Genomic DNA, 26,700 nt, shown 5'->3' with positions numbered 1-26,700 from the left:
ACATCTATGTTCAGATTGTTTTTTGTATACAAGTACTAAGAATTCTAAACTTTACAATACAACTATTATTTTACAATACGATAGATACAGCGAATTCGATATACAGCGAAATTCGATATACAGCGAAATTCGATATACAGCGAATTTTCCAGAACTCTAGCAGGACACGGTCGATCTGGATTATAATAACCATCCAGGACTTTCCAGCAGTGTATATAAATCGAATAATTATTCGATTCTGGCCGGGATTTGAACCATTGACCTCTCTACTGGTAAATAATGGCTTAACCAGGTAGCTACGCCGTGGATAATGATGCCATATTCGATTGATTGTGTATGGCGGCGTTTAAATTCCACTGACTCCTCCCGTCCATCACTATTCGCACACTTGAACATACCGATGGGCCAAAACCGTAAATGAATTCCCACGAGGTGAAATTATTGCAGGAGCATATATGTACACATATATGTCTTTTATCTGATCGTTCAGTATATGTGCCGCTTGGCGCCGAACATTGAATAATGTATTTTGACGCCTTCATTTCATATGCAAAGTTCAATGTGACACTAATAACGATTAATTGCAAGTCGGCCGGTCGAAGTCATCGCACGACTCACATAATAACAAAACACACAACAACTTGATCGAATAAAAATCTAATGAATTAAACATGCGTATACATCCACCGCTGTATCTCGGCATCTTCCATTGTCGGAGTGTCCCGATCTTGAAAGTCATTGCCACCGATCTCGCCATTATCGTAACGGATAGATAAATTCGGTTCGGCTTCCTCATCTGCATATATTGTGACAAAGTGTGACGTGGGCTCGGGTTCTTTTTATTAAAATTAATTGTTGAATTATGTTAAACGCCTGTTTACAATGGCCGCGGCAATCCATTATGTGTTTCGTCCGTTGATTGCGTTCGCCGTAGATAAATTCATTTAATGTGTATTCAATAAGCGCGTACAAATATTGTATTATAATAATATATATATATATATATTTTTTTTTTTGCTTGTCGATTTGTAGGCATGCTAATTTGTTTACCGCTTTGTTTTGTATTGGAAATGTTTGCGAAAATCGGCGAGTGGCGAGTTTTATTTTGCGTGAATTCTGTTTGCCTTTTATAGGTCGTTTTTCAAACCGTGTTGATCGATCGGTTTTTGTATGTTGTAACATCTGTTAATTTATTCTATATTTTTAATTTTTTGCTTGCCTTTTGATCTTTTCATTCTACCATGAGTACGTATGTACATATATACATATGTACATACAAAGTTATTTTACAGATCAATGATTTTTGTCATTTTAGGTCAATAAAAATAATATTATATTTAATCCAAAAAACTAATATAATAATTGTTATCAATTTCCCATTTTTTTAATAATAAAAAATAGCACAGTTGAAATTTTTTCATATAAAATACATATTTAAAATAAACACAGGCCAATTTTGGGACGAGTTTTTGCTTTGAAAATTTCACTCAAGTTGTCAAATGTCTTTCTATCCATTTCCGATGATTAAAATATCACTGTGGTCGCACAAGGTGCCTTTTTATGAACTAAAACCAGACTAGTGTTGTGCACGTTGGTATTTCACTGGGTGGTTTTGGAAAGGAATTGATGCATGAATTAAATTCGAAATCATCGGTAAAAGTTTTATTTTAGAATATATGTACATATGTGTATAATTATAATAATTTTGGTAAACAGATTATTTCACACATTGCTATCGCGAATACGAATTTTTAAGTGTTCCGTGATCGAGATTTTAGTGACGTGTGCGAAATAATCTTGCAATACACATCTTTTAAAAAATATAATATTTTTCCATGATGCCATTACGGCTTTCATCCCTGAGTGACATCTAAGTTATTAAGCTTGTTCATAAATCATGAAATCATATTCCAATAGTGGTGGCAAATAGTAGGTAGGATGGTTTTGCCAATTTGATGGGGAACCGTTTCAACAATGAAATCAGATAAATTAGCAAACTCTGATAGGAAACGATTGACTAGGAGCCACAAATATCCAAGTCTGACCAGCAGCACTGCAGAAATACTCCGAATAAATTCTCTTTAATAGAGATCAACCCAATGCTTGAACCCTGGAACTTCTCGGTGGTTAGCATTGACGTCTATACATACTAGTACATTCATTTTATAATTATAATTACATAGGTTTTTCTGCCATAGTTAATACGGATCAAATTGAAATTACATTCGGTGGTTTTGTCGCAATTTTCCCGTTTATTTTTTAATTAGACAAATTCGCAGAATTAGAATTTGTGTCCGATATTAGAATATTCAAACGAATTCACGTCATCAATTTGCTACATATGTACATATAGAAACAAATCAAATCGAACGATCTCGCTCAAGTGTTTTACCGACACGTATTCGCTAGTCGACTTTTTTTACAAGGTTTTTATTAGTTTTTTACTCCTTCAGATGCAACACCACAGCTTCTCGAATGGGATCGCATTTAAAAACATTTTCATATATAAATTAGAATCAACTAATTCGAACAAGCTCAACTTTCTCAAAGGCGTTGTGTCTCAGTTCTAGGAATCGTTAATCGTCACGTGCTCGTAATGTGAACTACATACATACTACATGCACGTAGAACGAAACACATGTGCCACGTTTGTGGACAGACATCCGGACACGCTACAAGACCGGACAACCAGACATTCACACATAGAAACGATGCATTCTATTGGATTTATCTGCCCGGATATGGCTTTTTATCGCCACTATTTAAAAATAATAATATAAAAACAAAACACCACTTCCTTGAACCTTGCGGTCACTTTAACCTTTGTACAGTGTACATTTGTATAACAATAATTACTCTCGTATGCATTTATTGTTGATTTCTTTGAAATTCATATTGGTGTGAAGTTTTGTAAGTCGCATACGTGCCGTCGACAGTCTGGAGATGTTCGTGGAATATTTTCGGTTATTGAATGAAACCTTGGATGCATTTTGTATTCTCGATGCACTCCCACGCGTGCTTATTGTTTTCCGAGATGCCACCCAGGATGACTTCTTGCGTGGGCGTCTCATCGTACCCATCATGCAACGTTGATGTTGCTTGTCAATTTCGTGTGAAATCAGACTGCTCGTTTTGGTAAATATGCATGTGTGCCCTTTCATTCGAGTACCCACATATGATCTGTATCAATTCATACACATCTTTGTGTTGTTGCTTTTATGACATTCGTCACTGTAACTTTCTGGCATGTTTGGTCTCTTCCGAGTCGAATTTCTCCCTTTCCATTGTTTGTCGTGGTAGCGACCGTTCGTTTTGTTTACACGCACCGCGTGCTCCATGGACTATCATCGATCATTCCAAGAAATGCCATCGTCCATGTTTGCTGCTGGAATGTGTCGCCCATTTTTCTTCTGATTTCTGATAAGCGGACAGACATCGCTTAGTGCAGAGGAGTTCAATTCAAAGAGCCACCATGAAGCTAGATTTTTAGTTGTGTTAGCATTTTTGACATACATATTTAGATATAAGAAATTACAAATATATATTGTATAGAAAAAGTGAAAAGATTGGATTGGCAATCGGTTGGAAATGCGGCTAGAATATTGGATGGAGCATGGAGGTCAAAAGAGCGATACTTAAACGGTACCCAGGAGAATATTAAATTTAGTACAACTCGACAAAGTGATTGGTTATTTGTAGACCAGACTTCAAAGCTGAGCTTTATGTATACTGGAAAAACGAGTTGAAATTTCATTGCTTCTGTTACTTTTTAAGTTTTGTCTATAATTAATATGAAAGTCATCATCATTATTTTTCTTCTCTTTTTTTTTTTCAATTTCTATCTTTGCAATTAACCGGACTTTCATCTATTGAACTCCATAACAATTTTTTCAATTTGTTAGATAGTAGCTTTTTGACTTCTTGGTACGTTACATACATACATATATTTGTGTATTCAAATGATGAAAAAAATTTGCAATTGGACGAAAGAGTCGTTGAAGGTATTCTTAAAATAAAATTAATGAATAATTTTCGTTCAAGATGGCTACATATTTATTTAAATCAAAATCCAAAGTATGTATATATATCTATGTATATCTACATATGTACCAGTAGTTATCCCGTGGAAATCTACCTGTTTGTATCGCATAGCCTTCTAGTGTGTTTGGTATAGTGTGCGCGAGTAGGATATTAGGATACTAGGTGACGTCACCGAGTCCATTTGTATCCTGTCCGCACACACGTGTGAGGCTGTGCGATAAAAAAATAGGGAAATTTCTACGGCACAACACTGGTATGTATATGTTAAAAATCCTCAGTTTTTTTTACATATACATATGTATGTATAGCCGAGAGAATGAAAAAGGATAAAAGGAAGACCGCGGGGAAGATGGGTAGACGAAATTAGGAAAATGTGTGGGTTGAGATGGATGAGAGTTGCGCAAAACAGAGGCGAGTGGAAGCTTGTTGCGAGGCCTTCATCCGGCAGGGGATGGCTAGTGGTTTTATAGGTAGATGATGATGATGAGATATGTATTAAGTTTATTTAAATGAAAAAATGAGTATGAGAATAGTCTGGAATGGTGAAGGGTCTAAAACCTTATAATTTCCGAGGTAATAAAGGTAAAGACATAAAATGCACAGTAAAGCACATGCAAAAAAACTAATCCTTAACGGTGTTTCCCACATTTGAAGAAATGTAGGAAACACCGTTAAGAAACGTGTCTAAATAATAATATCGTACGAATTAATAATAATATGCAGATACGCCTCTCATAGTTAGAGTACACGTACATGTCCTATGCCGCACTTTTGAGTGTGTTCCTACTATAAGTATGTATAATCAAAAAATAGCTTTCACATGAAGCATGAAATATTTCGTTTTCGCGATACAGTTTTATCTTTCAACGTACGTACATTTTATTTTACATAAACATATATACCAAGAAAGCCTAACATGTAAACCCCAATGCGCCTTCCTGGCCTTTTTTCTTATTTAAACATAAAAAATAGGTGCGAAATAATTGTGACGAATGAATCGGCGAAGAACGATTCATTTATGCAAATCATCGAATCCATTGAAAAAAAAATTGAGTAAGAAACTAATGAAAGAGATGATGTGAAGCGAAAAGAAAATTTCTAGACTGGCTATTTAAGTTTTTCCACCAGAGTGAAACTTTTTCAGACGTCCCCAGCTGAAAGAATAAATTTTCGTTTATTTCGCGCGGCAAGTTTCCTTCACTCGTTTCTTTTACTTACTCGGTTATACCGACGGGGAAAACTTTTGATATCGTCTCCCCCCTCCCACCTTAAAATAAAAAGACTCAATATTAGCACTATTATATACGCAAGTTAAAAGTAATATTCATCCCACTTGTGAATATTCATTTTTACAAGCCTCATATCAGATTGCTTCCGCTTTTTCATCTGACAAAATTTGTGTTTGATATCTACACTCTTCCGATCGTTTTTATATTTGTAAATTAATTTTCTCGAAAGGATATACCTTCATAAATCGTAAATTCGTGGAACTTCTGAATATGGGAACAACCTTCTGATCCCTTCGCGTTAATTTTCAAATCCAATGACTGAGGGTATTTAGACTGTTTAACAAATGAAACGGATGAACGCTCCGCGCTTAATGATGCAAATCATTCCCTCGTTTACCAGATTTACGACAGCGACAATATTTCTAGAATCGCCTCCTTCCCCCGAGATGACGATCAGGAATCCTACATGTGGTGAGAATTTTTTGCCTCTATTTTTGAAGCCCGAACGCTATTCGAACATGGGTGGCATTAAAAGTCGACTGCGACATCTGTTTCACAATGCGACAATTAATCATGTCTGATTTCGTTGTTTTTCATGGAATTTTTCCATCGTCTCGATATGCGTGTAATTGGGATTTAAAAAAGTATGACCAACATGTTCCATATATACATACATACATACTTTACTTTGACTCGCCCTATTGAAAATTCATCCTATATACGTTTATTTAATCAGCGTCCGTAAGCGAAAATATATAATCCAATTAGAACGAATAGTTGAACTTCTTCAATCAAATTTATTTCATTTTGAGCGAAGTTACGTATTCTCTTGGGTGTTTCCAGGGAGCGGTCAACTTTTTCAGATAACATCAACTTTGTCGACTGTCGCGGGAATAAAACTCCCATTCCGAAAAAAAGAAACTAAGCCCAAGTAGAAGAAGAAGAAGAATGAGGAATGAGAAGAAATTAGCGCCGAAGATTGCGTGACTTGAATTTACTAAAACGAGTGAAGCTGTCCCAAAACGTTAGCGAATACTAATACTGCACGGGATACAGAGGTCGACAACCGGAACCTTCGATCCGTCGATACCACTTGACAAACGATACTCATCAGCATGTGAATTGCCAGTACGCATTCAATTCCACATGTCTCAATCTACGGGCGCCACTTTTCTTCCAGATGAAAATCTCAAGTGTACGAAAAATGTTCCAAAACAGACAAATCTGTTAAACCGCCGAAACGCCGAAAAACAGACGGAACTGAGTGCATTTGTTGTATACAAGTTGTTGAATGCAACTATGTCTTATCGCGTGTACCTTCTAGACACCTATCTAATGGCCCATGCTAATTTTATTGCTTGTTTATCTAATTGACTAACGTTTTGCTCATTAGTTCAGGGGAGTCCAACGTGCAAGTAGTCATTGAAGAATTTAATCATAACAAATTTTACGCACCGATGAAAAGTATTGTATATTGTTTGTGGATCACTATAGGCCGAGATAAAAAAAATGATGGAAGTAATGGAAATATCATTAAATTAGCATTAGTTACTCGATGACAGTTTTCTGTGTACCATTTACAAAATTGGCAACATTGTTGCATAACCACGATATACCTACATTAAAACGTTTTTAAAACAAATAAAAAGCACTCTACATATTTACCGGAATGAACTAATAAACAATTAATTATACAAAGACACATTTTTTAAGTTTAATTTATAATGTCGCGATCCGGTATAAAACTCACCCCCTGTGTGCTTTCGATGTTTTATCCTTGTATTGGCATATGACAGTGATTCCTATATTTGAAGAAATTAACTGACAATGGCATGACGATACTTCGATTACAGCTGGAAACGACGAGCATGTCAATGACGTACGATTCAATGTGTTCTTATCATCACAAGTGTAGTTGATATAATGGAGATAGTGAAGATATTGAAATAGCAATGGACGGGTCACGTGGCTAGAATGATAAAACGAAAGGTGAACAAAAGAAGTGCTGAAATGGTACCCGATAGAATTTAATAGCGTGATAGGAAGACCGCTAGGAAGACAGGTAGACGAGAAAAAAATGTGGGGTGAGATAAATTTGAGTAGCGCAAAACAGAGACGTATCGAAGCGTGTTGTATAGGCTTTCATCCAGCAGTGGATGGAAAATGACTGCATATGATGATATACATATTGTACACACGTATATAAAAAAAATATATTTACCAAGTTTATACATATGATCATCATTTGGATTGGACGGAATTTTCCTCTTTGTCCAATTATTTATTTCAGTCCGTTTATTGATTATTAAATAAACAAAAAGAGCTGAGTACATCCAAAAATCTTAAAGATACTTTATGGTGACATCCTTGTGTTAGTTGTAGACGCGCGTTGATCATTTATGATTTCTTCTTGCATATTTACGGTATATCCTGTTGCATTGTAAATATGTGCATGAAACTTGCTTACGTTCAAGAGCATAACGTGTGGAAATTATTATAAAGCGTGTCCTTATACCGCAATTAGTACAACTAGTTAAAGAGGATAAGACTCTCGGGAAGTTTACGGTAATATCTATGCTTCTAGGAAACATAATATCTTTCGCACATTACGTATATACCTACACGTATTAAAATATGTAATTTAATTTATTCCATAATAATGTCGGAAAGGTTGAAACGAAATGCAAATTATTCGCCTCCATTGAATAATTTCAGCGCAATCTATTATATTATTTTATAAATGTGTAAAATTGGAACCAATTAAGTGATCCTTTGTAGAAGTGGCTTTCTGTTCATTACTTCGAGTTTCAATCATAACGCCGTTTGCAGTCTTTGTCGTTAACATTTTCAAAGGAATACGACTCATCGTTATCAAATGAAATTTCACTAGAAAGAATATCAGCTAGATCTATAGAGATATCTCATTACAGAGTGATCCATAGTTTATGAACTCAATCCATAGTGTTTAATATAATAATCTTTCCTCCAGTTGTAATATATTTTAACTAGTTGGAATATATTCCTTCTAACCTAGTACCAACTGTCGTTATAGTTGAAGTGTATTTTCAATTGTAATATATTTTGACTACTAGGAATATATTGCGCCTAACCTACGTAAGTTGATTCATATGGCGAATTAAATTCCAACAGGTCAAACTATGTATATTACAATTGAAAATACAGTTCATTTATAAATTGATACCAGGTTGGATGGAGATGTTAGGTTTTCTTGAAAACGTCACTCGACTATTAAATTGAGTTGGAAAGTGACATTTTTGTTTTGAACACATTCTTAGAGTTATCGTAATACGGTACTCATTACTTGTATTCGTAATATTTAACGAATATTATCGCGTCAAAACTCAACTTTTATATTACAACTGGCGCACATTGTTGAAAGTGTATTTACGCTTGTAGATATTTAATTTACTAGTTGAATTGTATTCAAATATGAATGACCTAAAACGCCAGTTGGAATATATTACAACTGAAAATACACTTCCACTGTAACATGTACATATACTACGTATATAATATGTACATATGTGTATAATTTTCATTAAATAGCAATCCTCATAATAGTGTGTAATTTGTTTTCAGATGTCTCTGGTGGAAATAGCAGCAGACACATCATTGCGCGACGAGAGGATCATGAACGTGCACAAATTCTGTTCCCCAGAATTGGTAAGTAAAATGTGATTTTTTTCTTGCCATGTATTCAATACGCTTTTTTTTCAGACTTTGTTTATGGGCGCGGGTTTGCATTTATTTCACAGAGTTCGTATTTCATTGTATTGTATTGCGTACTATGTATTTCAACATTTCTCTCAAGTTTCACAAAGACGAAAGCTCCACTCGAACGATCCTCGAAAGCTCGACAAACAAGCGCGACGAAGCACACAAAACTTTCGAGCAGTTTGTACATCGCGCGGAAAGTATACAGATTTGCATTTATTTCAAAATTCTCTTCAATCGATCTTCAAAAATCTGAAAACACCAATCACCGTTTTTCCATTATGGAAGAAGCATTTATGATGATGACTCGGTGAACTTATCGTTGACAATTTTTGGCGTAACGTCTGTCGGTATATTCAAGTGGTGCCACTTGCGGCATCTGTCTGAAAATGCACGATGACACTTGACATATGTGTTCAAATTTTTGATGCTGATTGTTAAGTGTTTTTTTTTATTTCAAAGACTACACGAAAAAATCTTGATTTTTTTTAAAATATTTCAATTGATTAAAAAATATTATTACGATTAAGTGTCATCGACAATCGTTCAAGAATGCTTGATTTCTTATTTATTTTCTGTATGAGTTAATGAATACATCAAACATGCGAAAAGCTTCACCGATGACATTTTCCTGCTTCATTTCATTTTATTGATCAAAAATTTTCTTCTTTGAGCGTATTAGATATCTTCATTAATATATTTACAAAGTAAAAATGCATAGTTTATTTTTACTTCCATCTGCTTTTGCCCCTATTTTCAATAAAACCAAGAGCTCATTTTAGTGTCTAAAATAAATAGGTGTGTAACGTGAGAAATAAAGGCGGCTTTGGATCTTCAAAGACGACGGGATTGTGAAAAGGCAAATAAAAAATAAATAAAAGAAAAAGGTCTCTATGGAGCGGTTGTGGGTACAGGAAGTCATTTCATCCCGGTTCGACTGGGAATTAGCGGTGTGATTTCCAGTTTTTCCGGTAGAGACAATTCGATGTTGTTTTATATAGCCTTTCATATAATATTACAACAGTTTGAACATATGTATGTATATATGTACGTATACAATATACACACTCGTATTAAACTGTTTTTCATTATCTCGCTGTGCGAAGTTTCTTCGTTCAGATTATCCAATATACTTACAGTATTGTATGTAGTTACATATATAGTGAGGCGACAGTATGAGCACAGACTACTTCTGAAAATGAAGAAACTCATAACGACTAGAGACTGCGGAAAGAAAACTTTCAAAACAAAAAAGATACAATACTGGAACCAGTGATAACGATTGCTTAAATTTCTGCTATTATTACATTCAGACCGGGAAAGTTTTTGTGCAGTCGCCATATGTATGTACATACATACTTATGTATATTATCAGGGACGTCCCGTCCCGTAGGTGTAGGTAAGTAAGGGCGAAAACACACTGAGTGATACGTGTTTTTTTAGATACTGTAAAACATGCAAGAAAAACGCAGCACCCCTGCCCATATATGTACATGGTACACAGTCCCAAAAATCACCCCCTGGAGTGTTTTAGGTGATATTTTATCCTTGTATTTATCCTTGCTTGATAGTGCGGCGAATCCCATATTTGAAAAAATGTAGGAGAAACTTGTCGGTTGCATATAGATATGTATAATCCTTGTAATAATTTAATTTCCATTATATTTTGTCAATTTATATGATTCAATGACATCTTCGCTTTTATTATATTGATGGTATTATTCTTATGTAATATTTACTTATTAATTAATTAAAATGGGTTAACCTGTAAATTAAGTTAAATTTAAAAATCTTCATTTTATCGGTAGCACTAATTTAACCTTAGTCTACATATAGTTTTCCTAGAGCTTGCCATTTTTTCTACACCTTCGACAATCTTAATGTTTCAAGTTTTTAAAGTGAACTAAATTATCTTTAGTTGAGATTTTGATGTCTGATTCCAATCCCTTTTTCTATCGTTTATGTACAATTTTTTTTTTAAACTAGCAATTATAATTTTAGTAATATATGCCCTAGTTTGTCACAAGCACATACCATTGTTAATTATATTACATATATTTATTTACAGTGTTTTCATTGCACGAAAGGGTATTCATTGTACATATCATCGGTATTCTGGTAGAAAGCTTTAAGTATAAAATCCTTGTTTTGAGAAAATTGGTTTTTTCGAAAATCAAGATGTTTGAAACTATCCATTTTTATTACAAGGTTTTTTTTTTAATTCATATAAAAATCTAATTTAATAAAAAATTGTAATTCAATAACAAATTCAAAACATCCAACATCTCACTTTTCTGCCAGTATACCGACGAATTATATACAAATTTACATACATACATACATAGTAATTACATATATTGGACAGGTTTCAAATGTATAGAAAAATAAAAACGTGTGCACTGAAACTATAGGTATGTTATTGGCTAATGGTAAGAGCAGACTCAAAATTGTGGCACGGCACTCCTAGTTGACTCTCGCTATGATAGGCGTGTCTTCATGTTTTACGAGTTTCTCTTACATTTATTCAAATATATGAATCGCCGTTATGGATCACTGTCAAACCTGTGTCAATAAAGGATAAAATATCACCAAAAACACTCCAGGGGTGAGTTTTGTTGTAGATATTTCACAACGGGATGCCAAAAACGTGCTAGTGCCGTTCGATTCAGTGTGTTTTCGCTCTAATAGTCGTAAATATTAGATAATATATTTATTCGAGGGGAAGAAAATATCCTACTTTTACCAGTTATGAATCGAGAGATAAAATATGCCATCATGCGGTGACCGTCACCGCATCGAAAAGTCGAAAAATCGAAAATGTTCGTTTACCATGAATACATATGAAAAGCGGGTAGTGTATATATGTACATATATCAGTGGCGTGCAGTAAAAGTTTCTCTCCCCCCGTCGTACAGCCTCACTTAATTTGCGCGAGCAGGATACAAGAGGAACAGACTATTCCTGCCGTATCCTGCAAACGACAAAAAAAAGAGAGATAATTTCACCGCAAGCCACTGATATATATTATATATATTTAGTACCGTTTACCATGCATACATTCTTTTCGATCTTTCGATTTTCGATCTTTGCTTTCCGATATTTGATTTTTCGATCTTTCGACTTTCGATGCCGTGATGTAGACCCAGTAATGGTGTATCCAAATATTTGTATGCCCTTAGCAAAATATACGTACATACTTTCTCTCATTGAAAATGCATCGTTCCGAATGAGCTTTTGGTGTATTTGCATCAATCGAACTTCTGTTTTTTTCGAGGGATGTCTGTCTGTCTCTCCCTTTGAGGTGGTGGACGACTTGACAGATTTATTGGGTCTTCTTGAGCCATCATTGTCGCCAACGGTTGAACGTCCTCTTCCTAGGTCTCCGGTTCGCATCCGCTCTAAATATATTCACGGAACAAATGACCGTCTCGCATATACGCTCGCATTTTCATCATTTTTTTTTTGAGTTTTTGTGCCTTTTGGCCCCTCTTCTCTTCCTCGGTCGTTTGTCGCTTTTGTCTTAAGCCCAGCGGGCGATTCATCACGCCCGTTTCGCGCTCAGCAGAGGAGCTTTTGTGCCGACTCGAGCAGATTCTTCACGAGTGACGGGATAAAAGCGAAAAGATGTCGTACGGATTGATTGCGGACTTCTTTTTTTAAATCTATTCTTTTTTTCGGCGAGATCAAACCTAATTAGCTCTTGAACAAATAGTCTTTCTCTGGGCTGGGTCTCAGCGCTTAGTACATACTTTGATACTTTGATACGAATCTTCAATTCAAAGGCAGTAACGGGTCAGTGGTGAATCTTTGAAGGATTATTTTACAGTCGGCTTACGAAGGAAAAAGTTCGTCGCACAAGTTTTTCTACAACATTTCATATCTCTCTTTAGCTCTAAATACGTGAAGATTGACGCTCCTCGCCGTCTTAATTTCAACATCAGATGTCATCAACCTTTTTCACTAAACTGTTTCAAAACATTATGGTACGGTAAACAGTACGGAAATGTGTACATTATATTAAGTGTGGATTCCAAGATTCATATTCATATTTTTTTATTGTCACAAATCAATACACACTCGCCATTACAGATTTGCTCCAATGCGACGGGTGTACGTTAATGAAATACATAAACAATCAGAAATCAGAAATACAGTAATACATACATATACAATCAGAATATATAGAATATAACAATTAATCAGAAATAATAATCATAGTGACATCTATGGATTTCAGATTACTGTGTATAATTAATACAAATTATACACAGGCAGATTTTTGTGACAACAGGATTAGATTAATACCAATTTTCAGGAACCGTTTCAGCAATGATCAGATAAAATTGGCAAACTCTGATAGAGAAACGATCGATTTGGAGTCACAAAACCCCCAAATCTAACCAGCAGTGGCGAGGACACGAACCTATGACCTCAGTGATGCTAAATATATACGCTATCACTAAGCCAAACTGCTGGCTAAGTACTGGCTGGTACACTTAGATATAGAATAATATTCTACATCTATGTATGTACATAACCACACTATAGAACGAATAGATTAACACCATGACTGAATAAAAACCTGGAGTTACATACACATATCCAAGGTCTGGCCAACAATACAATGCCAGGGAATGAACCCATGTTCTCTCAGTTGAAAGCATTACACGGTAACGACTGAGCTATGTTGCTATGTATTACGATAATATAAACGAATTGTTTGACTAGATTATTACAGTCAATGCATCTTTTACACTATGGAAGCTCTTAAGAGTATTTAGATAGATATAATGAAATTCATTCAAAGTAAGAGACCAGGCTTCTTGGAGTGCATAGTTGACAATCGCTGTACATTTTCAGTTTTTTGTCAGCACCCAAAAGAAACATAGGACGCGGGGGCGGACATGCGTCCGGACAGATTACTAAAATATTTATTTGACACTCGAATTAAGTGACACGTGGGCATCTGTTTCGTTTTTATCATACGAGTGTACATAGAAAACATACGGCCGTCCGAATAGTTCAGACACTGTGAAATTAACCTATTAATTATATAATACATGTTCCGTTTGTTTTTTCCAGATCGAATTTTGGAGGTGCATGAACCAGACCATACGAGGTGAGAGCACTTTGTTTATTTACATTCGAGATTGAATTTATCGAGTAATTTTAGCGGCAACTTTATGAACTCGTCCGCAAATGAAGCAGTCAACATTTCAGCGCTCGAGTGTTTTAATATTTATTATTTTCACATTTCGGTAAAGCGCGTCGCGTTTCGTTTGTTAAAACTAGTTTTATCCGTTAAATCTCGTTTCGAACGCGTGAAAATTATGCGAAAATTATAAAATTATTTAAATAACGGCTGTTTGAAGTGTCTGAAAGAATTATTTAATGAATTTACCACTAAAATAAATCTGCATTCAATTATACGCACACACTGTATAATTTGTTCGGAATTAATTGAAAACTTTTCGTATCAAAGTCATTACGTTGTTTGTTTTGAACTTTTGCGGCACAATTGTCGTGATAATATTGTACTTAATTGTAGTAATGTATTTGTTTATTGCCAAACTTTTCCTTGCTGAGTAATAAACGTAAAACACTGTGCTAATATCGTTTTACAAGCGCTTAAAACACTGTTCAGTTTTGACACACGTGAACTAAAATATATTTCTTTGAAGTTTATTGCACCATCATGATTATTTTAAACCATTCCATATCCACTAATTTCTGTTAAAACTATTTTCTTTACTTAATTTACCCATCCCACTTGTGGCGTTTTTGAATTATTTTATACTTTTTGGGGTACCATTTAGGGATTGCAATTTACCGTCAAATTTCATAAACCGCTAATGGTAAATTATTTTTACTACAACCGTTATACCGGTATTTACCGGTAAATGAAAAAAAATTCGTGGATTAGATAACTGTATGTTGTTACCTAAAAAAGATAACGTACATATATTGAATCGTAAATAATGTAAAATAAATCTCAGGTGAATAATGTCATATAATTGCATGTGCATAAGTACATTCGTGATAATAAATATTTATTTTTATTTTTAACTAATCATGTTTATTTATTTAAGTTAGACCCATTTGAAAGTTTTGATCACAATTGAAACAACCGTCTGATCGCATTTATACCAGTGAATTTATCAATTTGAAATTTCCATATTTAAAATTGATAAACAAATAAATTCCATATTTCAAATTGATAAACAAATTACAGACAACATAATCCACAATACGCCATTTGAATCGATTTTTAATGTAATATTATGCAATAATATGGTTGTATATGTACTTAATTCACGATAAAATGGTTTACGGTAAATATTAAAATTTACCGGTATTTACCTATGGCGAAATTTCACCTACATATTTACCGGTAAACCGTAAACCGGTATTGTAAGCCCTATAACCATTAGGATGTTTATCTTTTCGTCGATTCTTTTAGCCACATGATCACCATCCGTTGCTGAAATAAGGCCTCTCTAACACATTTCCATTCGTCTCTGTTTTGGAAAACTCATCCATCTCATCTCACACATTTTTCTAACTTCATCCACACATCTTTAATGTGGTTTTCTTTGCACCCTTTTTCATTCTCTCACCTATCATTCAAGCACTTCTATCGTCCGTTTTGTTAGCTACATATGTTATCGGCACATTTCAAATCCATTTACTCTCTTCATTTTATCAAATACGCTTGTCACATTTCTCGCCCACATTCCGTTTTCTATAGGTATATCTCCTTGTTATGCTTAACATACAGCATTCCATATTTCTTTGAATTCAATGGACTTTATACCGGTGCTCTGGCGTTCACATATGTATGGATTTTAATTAATTAATTTGTGCATAGTAATGCATTTCACATATCTTTCAAAAGGTTACTTTTGGAATATTATTCTTAGTAAATATTTAAGGTTAAGCCCTACGAATGACACATGTCCTGGCGGGTGGCAGTGGTGGATAGAAAATTACAATGTAATAAAATATTGTTTTGGCACAGCTTCGCATACTATCAAGATGAAATAGAAATGCTAATGGGATTGTGAACATTTTATATTATTTGTTGACAAATGTCCAATTCATTAATCAGATACAAGCTGGCTTTGATCTTTTACGTACTTTTTTTCACCTTTACTATTCATTTATTTACAACTGTCTATTCGTACAATATATGTACTACTATAATTTATTTAAATTGGTCAAAACCCAATAATTCTAGCGTACATACATGCATAGGTTAGTGCTACTACTGGTCTCAAGTAGCACAATCGACCGTAGCAATCGCGCGACTATGGGGGGGTTGTCGGGTCGTGTCCGACCCCGTGCTCGTTCTTCGTTAATTGACAGCATTAACTACCCATAAATCAACGCTATCAGATATTTAAACGTTTTGTTTGAATTTATTTTAATTGTCGCCGAGCGTGAGCGTTGAATACGTTTGTTAAACAATAAAAAGAAGACACTCAAATACACAAGATGCAACGCCAAAAGTATAAATGATCCTCGACTATCAACTTTTTTATTCACTTCATTTTTATTTATGTATATATACATACATATCTATGTACGCTACAGTCCAAGTGTACATTTAGTTCGTTCATGAATACACAAGTTTGTTCATACACGAACTATTGGTTTTAGTTAAGCTACCTTCAAATAGACTTACCAGGTGTCGCATGAAACTTTTAGCTGTCAACACGCAAAGTACATATTTAAAAAGGAAATCCCATAGAAACCATATTTCAACGTTGCTATATTTTCCGTTTCCGCTAATTTTTGAAATATTGCAACCCGGGAAAGCATGCATATGTATATACATACATACATAGAGGATGAAAAAATCGATTGAGATTTTTTTTTCTTAGTTTAAGTCTAATAGTTTGTGTATAAACAAACTATGTATTTCGTTATTTTATCATTTTGTGTACACTATAACTGGCTAGATTGGTTCGTGTATGAACAAACTAGAATGCTCATGAACGAACGAAGTTTACAATTGGACTGTGAAATATACTATAATAAAATTAGATAAGAGTATGAAATTTATCCTCAATCTGTTTTTTAAAAAATGATACTATCGTCAGTCAAACTTTCATGAAATCAATGACAAATTACTAATAGTGCTTTGGAACTTTTTAGTATCTTAGTTGGGAAAAAAGTGAAAAATAGAAGGAGTACACATACATACATTGTATATACATATGTAATTCATTTCACAGTTGTTTGCAGTAGGGAGACAATTATGTTTTGACTTACATGAATAGTTTATTTTGAGGTTTATGTATGTTAAAGGTTCATGTTATCCAGCATGTTCATGTTATTCATATTAGCCAGCAGCAACTCGGTCGTTAAGCTTCTGCCTAACACCAAGAGGCGCCGGGTTCAATCCCATGAGCTGACCTCGATTAAGAAGAATTTTTCTGAGTATATCTGTAGTGCTGCTGGTCAGACCTGGCTATTTGTGACTCCAGGTCGATCGTTTCCTATCAGAGTTTTCCAATTTTCTCTGATTTCATTGTTGAAAAAATTGGCTAAAAACCTTCCTACCTACTATGTCACCACTACTTGAGTATGATTAATGTAAAATTCATAGATGTCTCGTTAATTTGCGAGTTTTCAGTGTCTCGTAATTCAGCAACTTATGTATATAATAAAAATGCTGTATTGTTTGTAATTGGCCAGGAAGGCGCAATGGGGTTTACCTGTAAGGCCTTCATGGTATGAAATGTAATAAAATAAAAAAAAAATGTCATAACTTTATTATTTAAAGACTTAGATAGTTGCCTTCTGCAAAGACTACTGAAATGTGGAGTGGATATTTTTAATTGGCGACGCTGTTTGCATTGCGATGTGAATTAATATTACCAAGAATGCATACACCAGCTATTTAATTTCAAAAGGGTACCGATCCTCATACACGAGCTTAATAAAACTTTCAAATTGGAGCCACTTAAGGAATCTTTGTCAATTGTTGATTCTGCAACCTTTCAGTATTTTTTCCATTGCTTTTATATTCCGAATACTAGTAAGCTATTAAATATTGATTATAGGTTCGCATTAGGAGTAACATGGATTGGGAGTGTCTGCTATTGACTGTGTTCCACAGGTTTATCGTCTGGGTGAATCTGGCTGCACCAAAGCGTGACCCGTCCCCGGTAGCCCGGTGCATCTGAAGAGGTACTCGATGTACCCAGTTGCAGTAGCGAGATAAGTGTCTAACAAAATCGACACTCATCTTGGATAATATTTACATAATGCACAAGTTTACAACTTTCAGTATTGCATAACGAGAGATTTTCATCGGTACTATAATGGTTGATGCATACATTCAATTGATTCAAATGGAAGGCGATAAATCGTTTAGTGAAAAATCTTCTTGCATTCTTTAATTGATCGTCGACGTGCATTTTGATTAATAATTCATCTTCCAAACAAGGCGTCGGGAACGTTCGACCTATGGGTTAAGCAAAAATGAAAAAAAATACCACTGTACGAGTATAGTGGTTTCACCGATGTAAACTGTCATCGAGATAGTATTGAAAAACGATGCCTGTTCCGTATAAATTTTACAGTATAAATTTTAATACAGTATAAATTTTAATAATAATAAAATTTTAGTTGCTCAGTGAGTACAAGTCTTTATCGGTATCCCCCCCCCCCCTCAGTTTCTCGCAAATTTGAGTTATTAGCATGTCGAATTTGTTGAATCTTATAAAATGCTACCTACATAATGTACATCTCACGAATTTGGTGTATATCAACAATTTTGTTGATTGTCCATAGATGTCATTGTATTCTATGTTCTGTTATGTTTGAAAAAGTGTTAGTACTGTAACGTGGGAACATGAGAGTATTCACTGTCTAAGTGCATTCGTGGGCGAACTATAGATACCCCGGATTCGGCTATCGGGACTCAGTAAGTGCCCGAACAAAGGATACGCTGGAGTTCTCATAAACCCGGGCGAGAGGGTGTGACTCGACATGCTTAGACAAAAGACACGCCAACAGATCGGGGATGCTATGCTGGGCAACTTGTCCTTTATGGGGAGGTACACACGGTATTCTGGAGTGAGCGGTCGATCCTTGTGGACCTTTTGAATCGTTGAATAAATGCTGTGAAGCGACTTTAGTTTTTCATTTGGGTCCTGAACCTACCCCTACACAACAGTACTGATGTACATAAATAATTTAACCATATGTATCGCCTTGGGGGTGATTCCTGCCATGGCACATATGATTTATGCATGTAATCATTAAAATAAAAATAAAAGTCGATTACTCAAATGAAACTGTCACTATGCGTTGAAACGGTCCTTGTCAATAAAAAGTTACCGATCTCTGGTCTCGTTTACTGCATAGAACTGGGGGGTTAACTCTCATATTAACCCTCTGAATGCTGCCCACTGTTCTGCCCATTCAATTCAATCAAACAAATTAACTTATTAACGATGATGCATAAGGACGATCAACTCTCTTTCTCGAGCTTCGAGCTTATTTTTTATTGGTTCAATTGAATATACCTATTTCGTTGTGTGTGTGTGTGTGTTTATTTCTCTAGTTATGAGCGTGACGTGACGCATGCATTTATGCGTGTTAAAATATGCTGAAAATTTAAAAAGTGCATAATAACCCTTTGGATGCGCGAACCTTTCGCTGTATTTTTTTATATACATGTTCTCGCGTCGGATAAATCACTCGGATCACTCTGGTTGGTCGCGACCAAAAATTCAACACGACACCGTTTGAGATTTATCGCGCTGTTATTATTGTACGCAAATAAAATAAAATAATGTAAAACATACGAAAGGGAAAACGGTAGTAAAATGTGTGAAATAAATGTTAAAATATCGCACAGTGGGCGTTACGTTTGAAAATTTGTGATTCATAATATAATATGTATGTGTATGAGACGCGGAAAGTGTCACGATTTTTCTTTTTATTATATCAAAATGTCTATATCGGTATATATTTACTTACAATAAATTGATGGAATAATTAAAATATATAATTACCAAGTCAGACACCCTTTTATATGTATGTATGTATATATCAAATGGTAGACATATCCGGCAGTAATGGAGAATAAATAAAGAGACGTATGAAATTAGGATGGAGAGCATTTGGACGAATGAATGTTGTTTTTAAATAATAAATATCACTCTGCCTGAAGAAACAGATCTTCGATCAGTGCATTTTGCCAGTGATGACGCATGGACAATGAACGCCAAGATGCTACACAAAGTCCAATGCACTCAAAAAAGTATGGAACGCTGTATGTTCGGCATAACGAGGAAAGACCGGAACCGTAACACGTGGGTGAGAAGTATGACAAGGGTAGTGGACATAGTGGATAGAGCAAAGAGATTGAAATGGTAATGGGTGGGCTACGTGGCTAGAAGAATGGACGAAAGGTGGACAAAAGAAGTGCTCGAATGGTACCCGAAAGAATGAAAGAATGCAAACAAGAATGCAGAGGGTAAAAGGAAGACCGCAGGGAAGATGGGTAGATGAGATTAGTAAAATGTGTGGGGTGAGATGGGTGAAAGTTTCGTAAAACAGAGACGTACAGAAGCGTGTTGGAGAGGCCTTTATCCAGTAGTGGATGGTGAGTGGCTGTAGATGATGATATATCAAATATATTTAAATGCAAATGAAACTTGATTACATATGTATGTATGTATATTAAAAAACAATTCTAAATATAGTAAAGTACTCTAATAATGTAATTATTTGATCATGTTTTTTATGTTTCCTTAAAGACTTTCCAGTTGTGTTGCCTTGACCAACATTTTTTAGATATCTCGATTTTTACCTTTTTGACGTTTCCATGAAAATGGCATTTTCTTTTCTTTTTATTTTAGAGTTAAGATTGCAATACGTTTATATAAGAAAAAAAAAATTATTTCGTATTAGTAATAAATGTATGAAATGGTAATGGGCGGGTCACTTAACTAAAAGAACGGACGATAGATGGACGAAATAAGTGCTTGAATGGTACCCGAGAGAATATAAAAGGTTGCAAGGAAGGCCGTAAGGGAGATGAGTGGATGAAATCCCATTGGATGGATGAGAGTTGCCCACAAATACGAAAACATGCTGGAGATGCCTTCACCCAATAATTATTAATGACAAATGACTGCGAATGATGTTGATGATGAATGAATGAGTGAAACCATTAGCATTGAGGAAAAAAAACACGATTTAAAATTTTCTTTTCATTATACATACAATTTTTTTTTTTTTTTTTAAATAATTTAAATTGTTCATTGTATCTACAATAATACACGGGTTTATTAAAAGCTGAAAATTCTATACTTAAATTCAAATTTCGAAAAACATATCAAATCAACAAATAAGATGGGAATCATTTGATAAAAAAATTCAATATCATAAAATTACATTGATATCATCATCGATGATAGTTGGTATTTATGTCAGTGGCGTTCAACCTGTCCACATTGGTCGGGTACCACCAGATGCTCGACGGGGGCAGATCGTGGTTCAAACCTGAGTCCCAGAGTCATTATTTATGGTTATCGGTGTCGTGGTTCTTCTTTTACTGTGGTCGCACGTGCACGCTTTGCATCCTGCTGCACGAATGGTGCTGTCTTTTGCTACCTTTTGCAACAGGACCACAGGTAGTGGAGTTCCTCGAGGTCACCCACTCAACAATTGGGCCAACTCAATTGCTTAGATTAATCATATTGCTAAATTATGTACACATATAAATAATTAATATTATCAAAGTGTTCAATTTTTGTATTGATTTATTCCAGAAGTGGTACGTGGATCCCAATGGTGGGGACGGATGTGCTGTAGCTATGCAATTGCAGGACCGTGTCAGAGGGTGTGTTCTACAGCAGATTCATCTGAGCCATTGCTATCATCCTGTCGTAGAAGTGATGAGCTTCATTTCTTCAGTTGTTTGGATCGTCAAGCATATGGGCAAGATTGTTGCGGTATTTATTAACTATTTTTATTATCTAATTAACTATATTTATTATCAAATGAATATTTGTCTTTTGAAATTTGTATTTATTTATTGTTTTGTATATTTCAGCTAATACTCAGTCGTTAACTTGTCACGAAGCGTGCAAAGATATTTTTGTAAGCCGGCTCACACCGACGAGAGAGCAACGGTCCAAAGTCACGGATGCTTGCGAAGACAACAGCTCAAAAGTCATGCAATGCATTAGAAATTACACTAAAGTTACTCCTGCTAGTAATCCACATAAATGTGAGAATATTTGTATTTGATGATACATATTTTAAATTTTTGAATTAGTGTTGAACTTTCATTTCTAACTTACAGACGTACACTGTTGCGAACAGTCAACTAATAATTTGTGTCGCGAGGCATGTAAGAAAGGTCTGAAGATTAAATCTTCAACTCAAGAATTACTTGATGGATTACAAGAAGGCGGTTGTGGTCCTCCTCTACCTCATGATCCTTTATGGCAATGTTTTTTGAGAGCCTATTCACAATCTGCCAAAGACAATGAAGTTAAGAATATTGACCGTTTAGGAATTGATTCAGCCAAATTGCACTGCTGTCATAAGGTTATTTTCTATTCACATACTTATATTTAAATTTTCGACATTAATAATTGTAATTTATAATACTTTGTTTTTAGTCTACAACCATTCAATGTAAAAAACTTTGCTTGAACACATTTACCAATGATTGGGTTGGCAGATGGGAAAAGTTCGACACTGAATGTCTCAAACAATCAAAAGAGTCTGCTTTAGTTCATTGCATAGATGAAGGTATGGAATTTTTTCATTTTTGTAGAATTCAATGTAATTGCTATAATTTGATTTGAATTGTAATTAATTGACTGAACGTAAAATGCTATAATTTTTACTTGAATTATCAAAAAAAAATTGACAACGTAGTCTTAGTCAAAATATTGCTAAGGTTGGATTTGTTTTGCAGAAAATCATTTTATGTGACGATTTGTTGTATTGTACTATTTCAGTTGAAGAACCATGTGAATTAGGATGTGATGGATTGTCATATTGTACAAACTTCAATAACCGACCAACTGAATTGTTCAGAGCATGCAATCCTCATGCTGACGTAGCTGCACATTATGATGTAGCATTGTGGCAAACGCAAGGGTATGAAAAATACGTTTAAAACATTCACATCTATTATTTATATGTATTTATGATGTATTTATATCATTTCAGATTCCTGAATTTACTCGGCATTCAACTGCCAGTGAAGAATATTTCAAAATGTTCGCCGCATGTGTGGAAAGCTGTCGCTTGTACGCTTCAAATCAAACCGTGCTCTAGATTAGAACATGCTAACAGAATCTGCAAGGAGGATTGCTATTCAATTCTGTCACATTGCATGGATTGGACGAAAGTCGACGGTGACCACAATGCAGCAACTCTTTGTGCCAAACTGTCACCGGAAGATCCGGAAACTCCATGTATATCTTTACAGAATTTTATGGAGCCAAGTAAGTTTTTCATTTTATATTGTATTTGTAGCTACAACATTGTGATATAATATTAAATTATGTTTTTTATTGTTTAAGGTGACAATCCTTATATGGAACCGTATGAACAAGTTTCTTCTCCTTGCAAAGGAGACCCATGTAATGTAACTCAAGTATGCTCCATCAACAGAAATTGCCCTTATGGAAGACCATGTAATGCGTATACTTGCAATAACGGTTGTCCATTAGGTATAAAATTTATATATGATACCGCAATTACCATTTATAAATTTAAACAATGTTGATTTAATAAATTTCAATGATATCATCACTGACTATTTACATAAAAATGTGTATTTTAGGGGAAGCAAGTCAGTTTTTAGTACCAGAAGGTACATATGTCCGTATCCCAATATCAAATTCTCAGAAAGGATGTTTGAAAATATGCAGATGCTCAAATAAAGGTGTCATAAATGAGTGTCAACCATTGCCTTGTATATCATATGACACATGCGTTTTATCAAACAAAATTATACAACACGGTATTTATAATTTCAAATATTTAACATTCGAACCTTCAAATTAAAGACACTATTGAGCACGTGCAATTTTATTATATTTAGGCTCAATATTCTATATGGAGTGCAATATTTGCTCTTGTTTCGCCGGTGAGATTATATGCAGTAAGAAGCAATGCGATATTATCGATAGTGGAATTGTGGGAAACGACAGACTGATTCCGTATACGAGGCTTCCGTGCAACTGTCCACCTCATCATGTGCCAGTCTGTGGTTCAGATGGCAACACATATCCGAGTGCTTGTCTTGCAAAGTAGGTGTTTTAAAATATCGCAGTTACATTCATGTAGTATGTGATGTTTATATATATATTTTTTCAATTTGTAGATGTTCCGGGCTAGGAGATGCCGATATAGAATTTGGTGCATGTTCTTCTAAGCAATTGTGCGCTGAAGCGAATTGTCCAATCAACTCTACATGTTTGTCCAATCCGACAGTTTGTTTATCATTGATGCATCGCCCGTGTCCTCAATTTATGTGTGGTATTGTATTTTTTTTTTATATTTTACCTCTACAACTGCCTATATATTTATAAGCTGTTATATTTGAAAGTGGAAAAAGTCATTTTTTCTTCATTTAGAGAAATAGTTGACAAAACTTTAAGTATTTACATTAAACAATATTTAAAAATACTGGTAGCCTGTAATACATTTATTCTGCTTTTCCGAGATTCTGGAAATATCGAATTAAATGATATGATAACAATTTGTAAATTAAATCATACAGAAATATTGTTTTTGGAACTAAAAATTGGACTCTTTCCACTTTCAAATAGAATGGTGTTACGGTTGAAGTGTATCTTCCAGTTGTAATATATTTTGACTAGTTGGAACATATTCCATCTAACCTAGTACCAACTGCGTTATAGTTCAATTTTATTTTCAGTTGTAATATATTTTGACTAGTTGAAATATTTTCCGTCTAACCCACGTTAAGTTGATTTATATGGTGAATTACATTCCAACTGATCAAAATATATTACAACTGAAAATACATTTCAACTAGAAGTTGGTACCAGGTTAGATGGAGAAGTTAGTTCTTCGTGAAAACGTTACTCGACTGGTAAATTGAGTTGGAAAGTCACATTTTTTTTTTTTTTTTAACACATTCTTTGAGTTATCGTAATACGATACTCATTACCTTTATTCGCAATACCTAGCAAATATTAACACATTATTGAATTCTAAAGCATTCGTAAAAACATCGTAACTGTCAAAACTTAACTGTTATATTACAACTGGTGCACATTGTTGAAAGTGTATTTGCAGTTGTAGAGTTATAATTTACTAGTTGAATTGTATTCGAATATGAGACCTAAAACGCCAGTTGTAATATATTAAAACTGAAAATACATTTCGACCGTAGCATATGCTTTGCAAAACTTAATATTTATTTTAATTGTAAAGTAATAACAAATAATGGAATGAAATACTTTTTTTAGTCAACTCTACAGCTTGTGTGACTCATCCTAATGATCCCGTCTGTGACACTGATGGACAGACACATCAGAACGCTTGTTATATGCTTGTTGCTGGAAAGAGACTTGACTATATAGGAAAGTGTCTTACTAAGTGTTCAAAGGTATATTTTAGTTTTACAAAACATTTTTTAAATCAAATATTATTAGATTATTAATGTTTTTCAATTACACGTTAGGTTGGAGAGGTGTGCGGCATGAACGGAAACACTTATCGGTCAGAGTGTGCGGCTTGGGCTGATTTTATCAGTGTAGATTATGAAGGACCATGTATAGCAGTCGGTTTAATAACTGATTATATGGTTGAAAAGTGTAGTTTTGTTCATATCACTTGCCCGCCATTGACTAAACCTAACTGTGTGGGCTTTACGCCACCAGGAGCTTGCTGTCCGGTTTGTGGAGGTGCCATGAAGCTACTGTATTCAAGAAAACAGATTGACAGGGCTCTGTATGCTCTGCGAGGACATTCATTGACGGCTTTAACTTTGAAATCCGTTTTGAAGTCTCTCCAACGGCACATACAAGTTGCCGAGTGCGTTGTTCGAGGCTATTTAACCGTTGAACTTGAAATTTTTGTAATGGTGCAAAGTACACAAGCAAAAGCGTCAGATCTGCAGCTGGAAGCTTGTGTGAGAGAATCTGAAAAATTAGCAAGTATGATTCGAAGACACAGTGCTAGGATTGCTAGTGAATTGAGCTTGAGCGCTTTGACCGTTGCCACCGATGTGCATACTTTACCGTCGAATGCAAACAATCGTGACTTATCAATGGTGCTTTATTTGTTATGTTTGACGACAAGCTTTTATCTGAGTTTGATAGCCACCAAGATATCATGATAATTGTGAAAATTGAATGTCACACACAAGACTGTTAAAAATATGTTGTTTTTGTTGTTCGTTAAATTTTTATTTTTATCTATGATACAGGTATATTGTAATGTTTATTTCAGTCAAATTACCAAATAAGCGTTTTTGAGTTAATTAGTGCCATACATTTAAACGAAAAACTGTTAAATATATACTCTTAGAAGTGCCATTGATAAGAAGTTCTTTTGAAAATGTGAAATAATTAATTTACATATACATTTCATTCCTAGTATTAATATATTGAAAACAAATGTGTATTTTTATTGTTATTTGTGCAATATTATCAATAGTTTATAAGAAATTATT

At 34.6% G+C, this 26,700-nt stretch overlaps 1 protein-coding gene across 1 annotated transcript in view; it reads left to right on the top strand.

The window, feature by feature from the left end:
- Nucleotides 1-26,379, top strand: part of Reck (Reversion-inducing-cysteine-rich protein with kazal motifs) — a 31,423-nt gene extending 5,044 nt beyond the window's left edge. The window contains exons 3-16 of the mRNA XM_077438775.1: nt 8,871-8,954; nt 14,088-14,124; nt 21,800-21,982; nt 22,084-22,260; nt 22,336-22,583; nt 22,658-22,790; nt 23,003-23,144; nt 23,217-23,494; nt 23,573-23,722; nt 23,836-24,015; nt 24,097-24,304; nt 24,379-24,533; nt 25,493-25,632; nt 25,708-26,379. Coding sequence (XP_077294901.1) covers nt 8,871-8,954; nt 14,088-14,124; nt 21,800-21,982; nt 22,084-22,260; nt 22,336-22,583; nt 22,658-22,790; nt 23,003-23,144; nt 23,217-23,494; nt 23,573-23,722; nt 23,836-24,015; nt 24,097-24,304; nt 24,379-24,533; nt 25,493-25,632; nt 25,708-26,364 — 2,772 coding nt within the window. The 3' untranslated portion in view covers nt 26,365-26,379. The remainder of the gene's footprint in view (nt 1-8,870; nt 8,955-14,087; nt 14,125-21,799; nt 21,983-22,083; nt 22,261-22,335; nt 22,584-22,657; nt 22,791-23,002; nt 23,145-23,216; nt 23,495-23,572; nt 23,723-23,835; nt 24,016-24,096; nt 24,305-24,378; nt 24,534-25,492; nt 25,633-25,707) is intronic.
- The last annotated feature ends 321 nt before the right edge of the window (nt 26,380-26,700 follow it).

This window comes from Arctopsyche grandis, chromosome 9 (assembly GCF_051622035.1).
Source record: "Arctopsyche grandis isolate Sample6627 chromosome 9, ASM5162203v2, whole genome shotgun sequence".
Lineage (NCBI taxonomy): Eukaryota > Metazoa > Arthropoda > Insecta > Trichoptera > Hydropsychidae > Arctopsyche > Arctopsyche grandis.
Note: the sequence above shows the minus strand (reverse complement) of the source record. Positions and strands in the feature narration are given on the sequence as shown.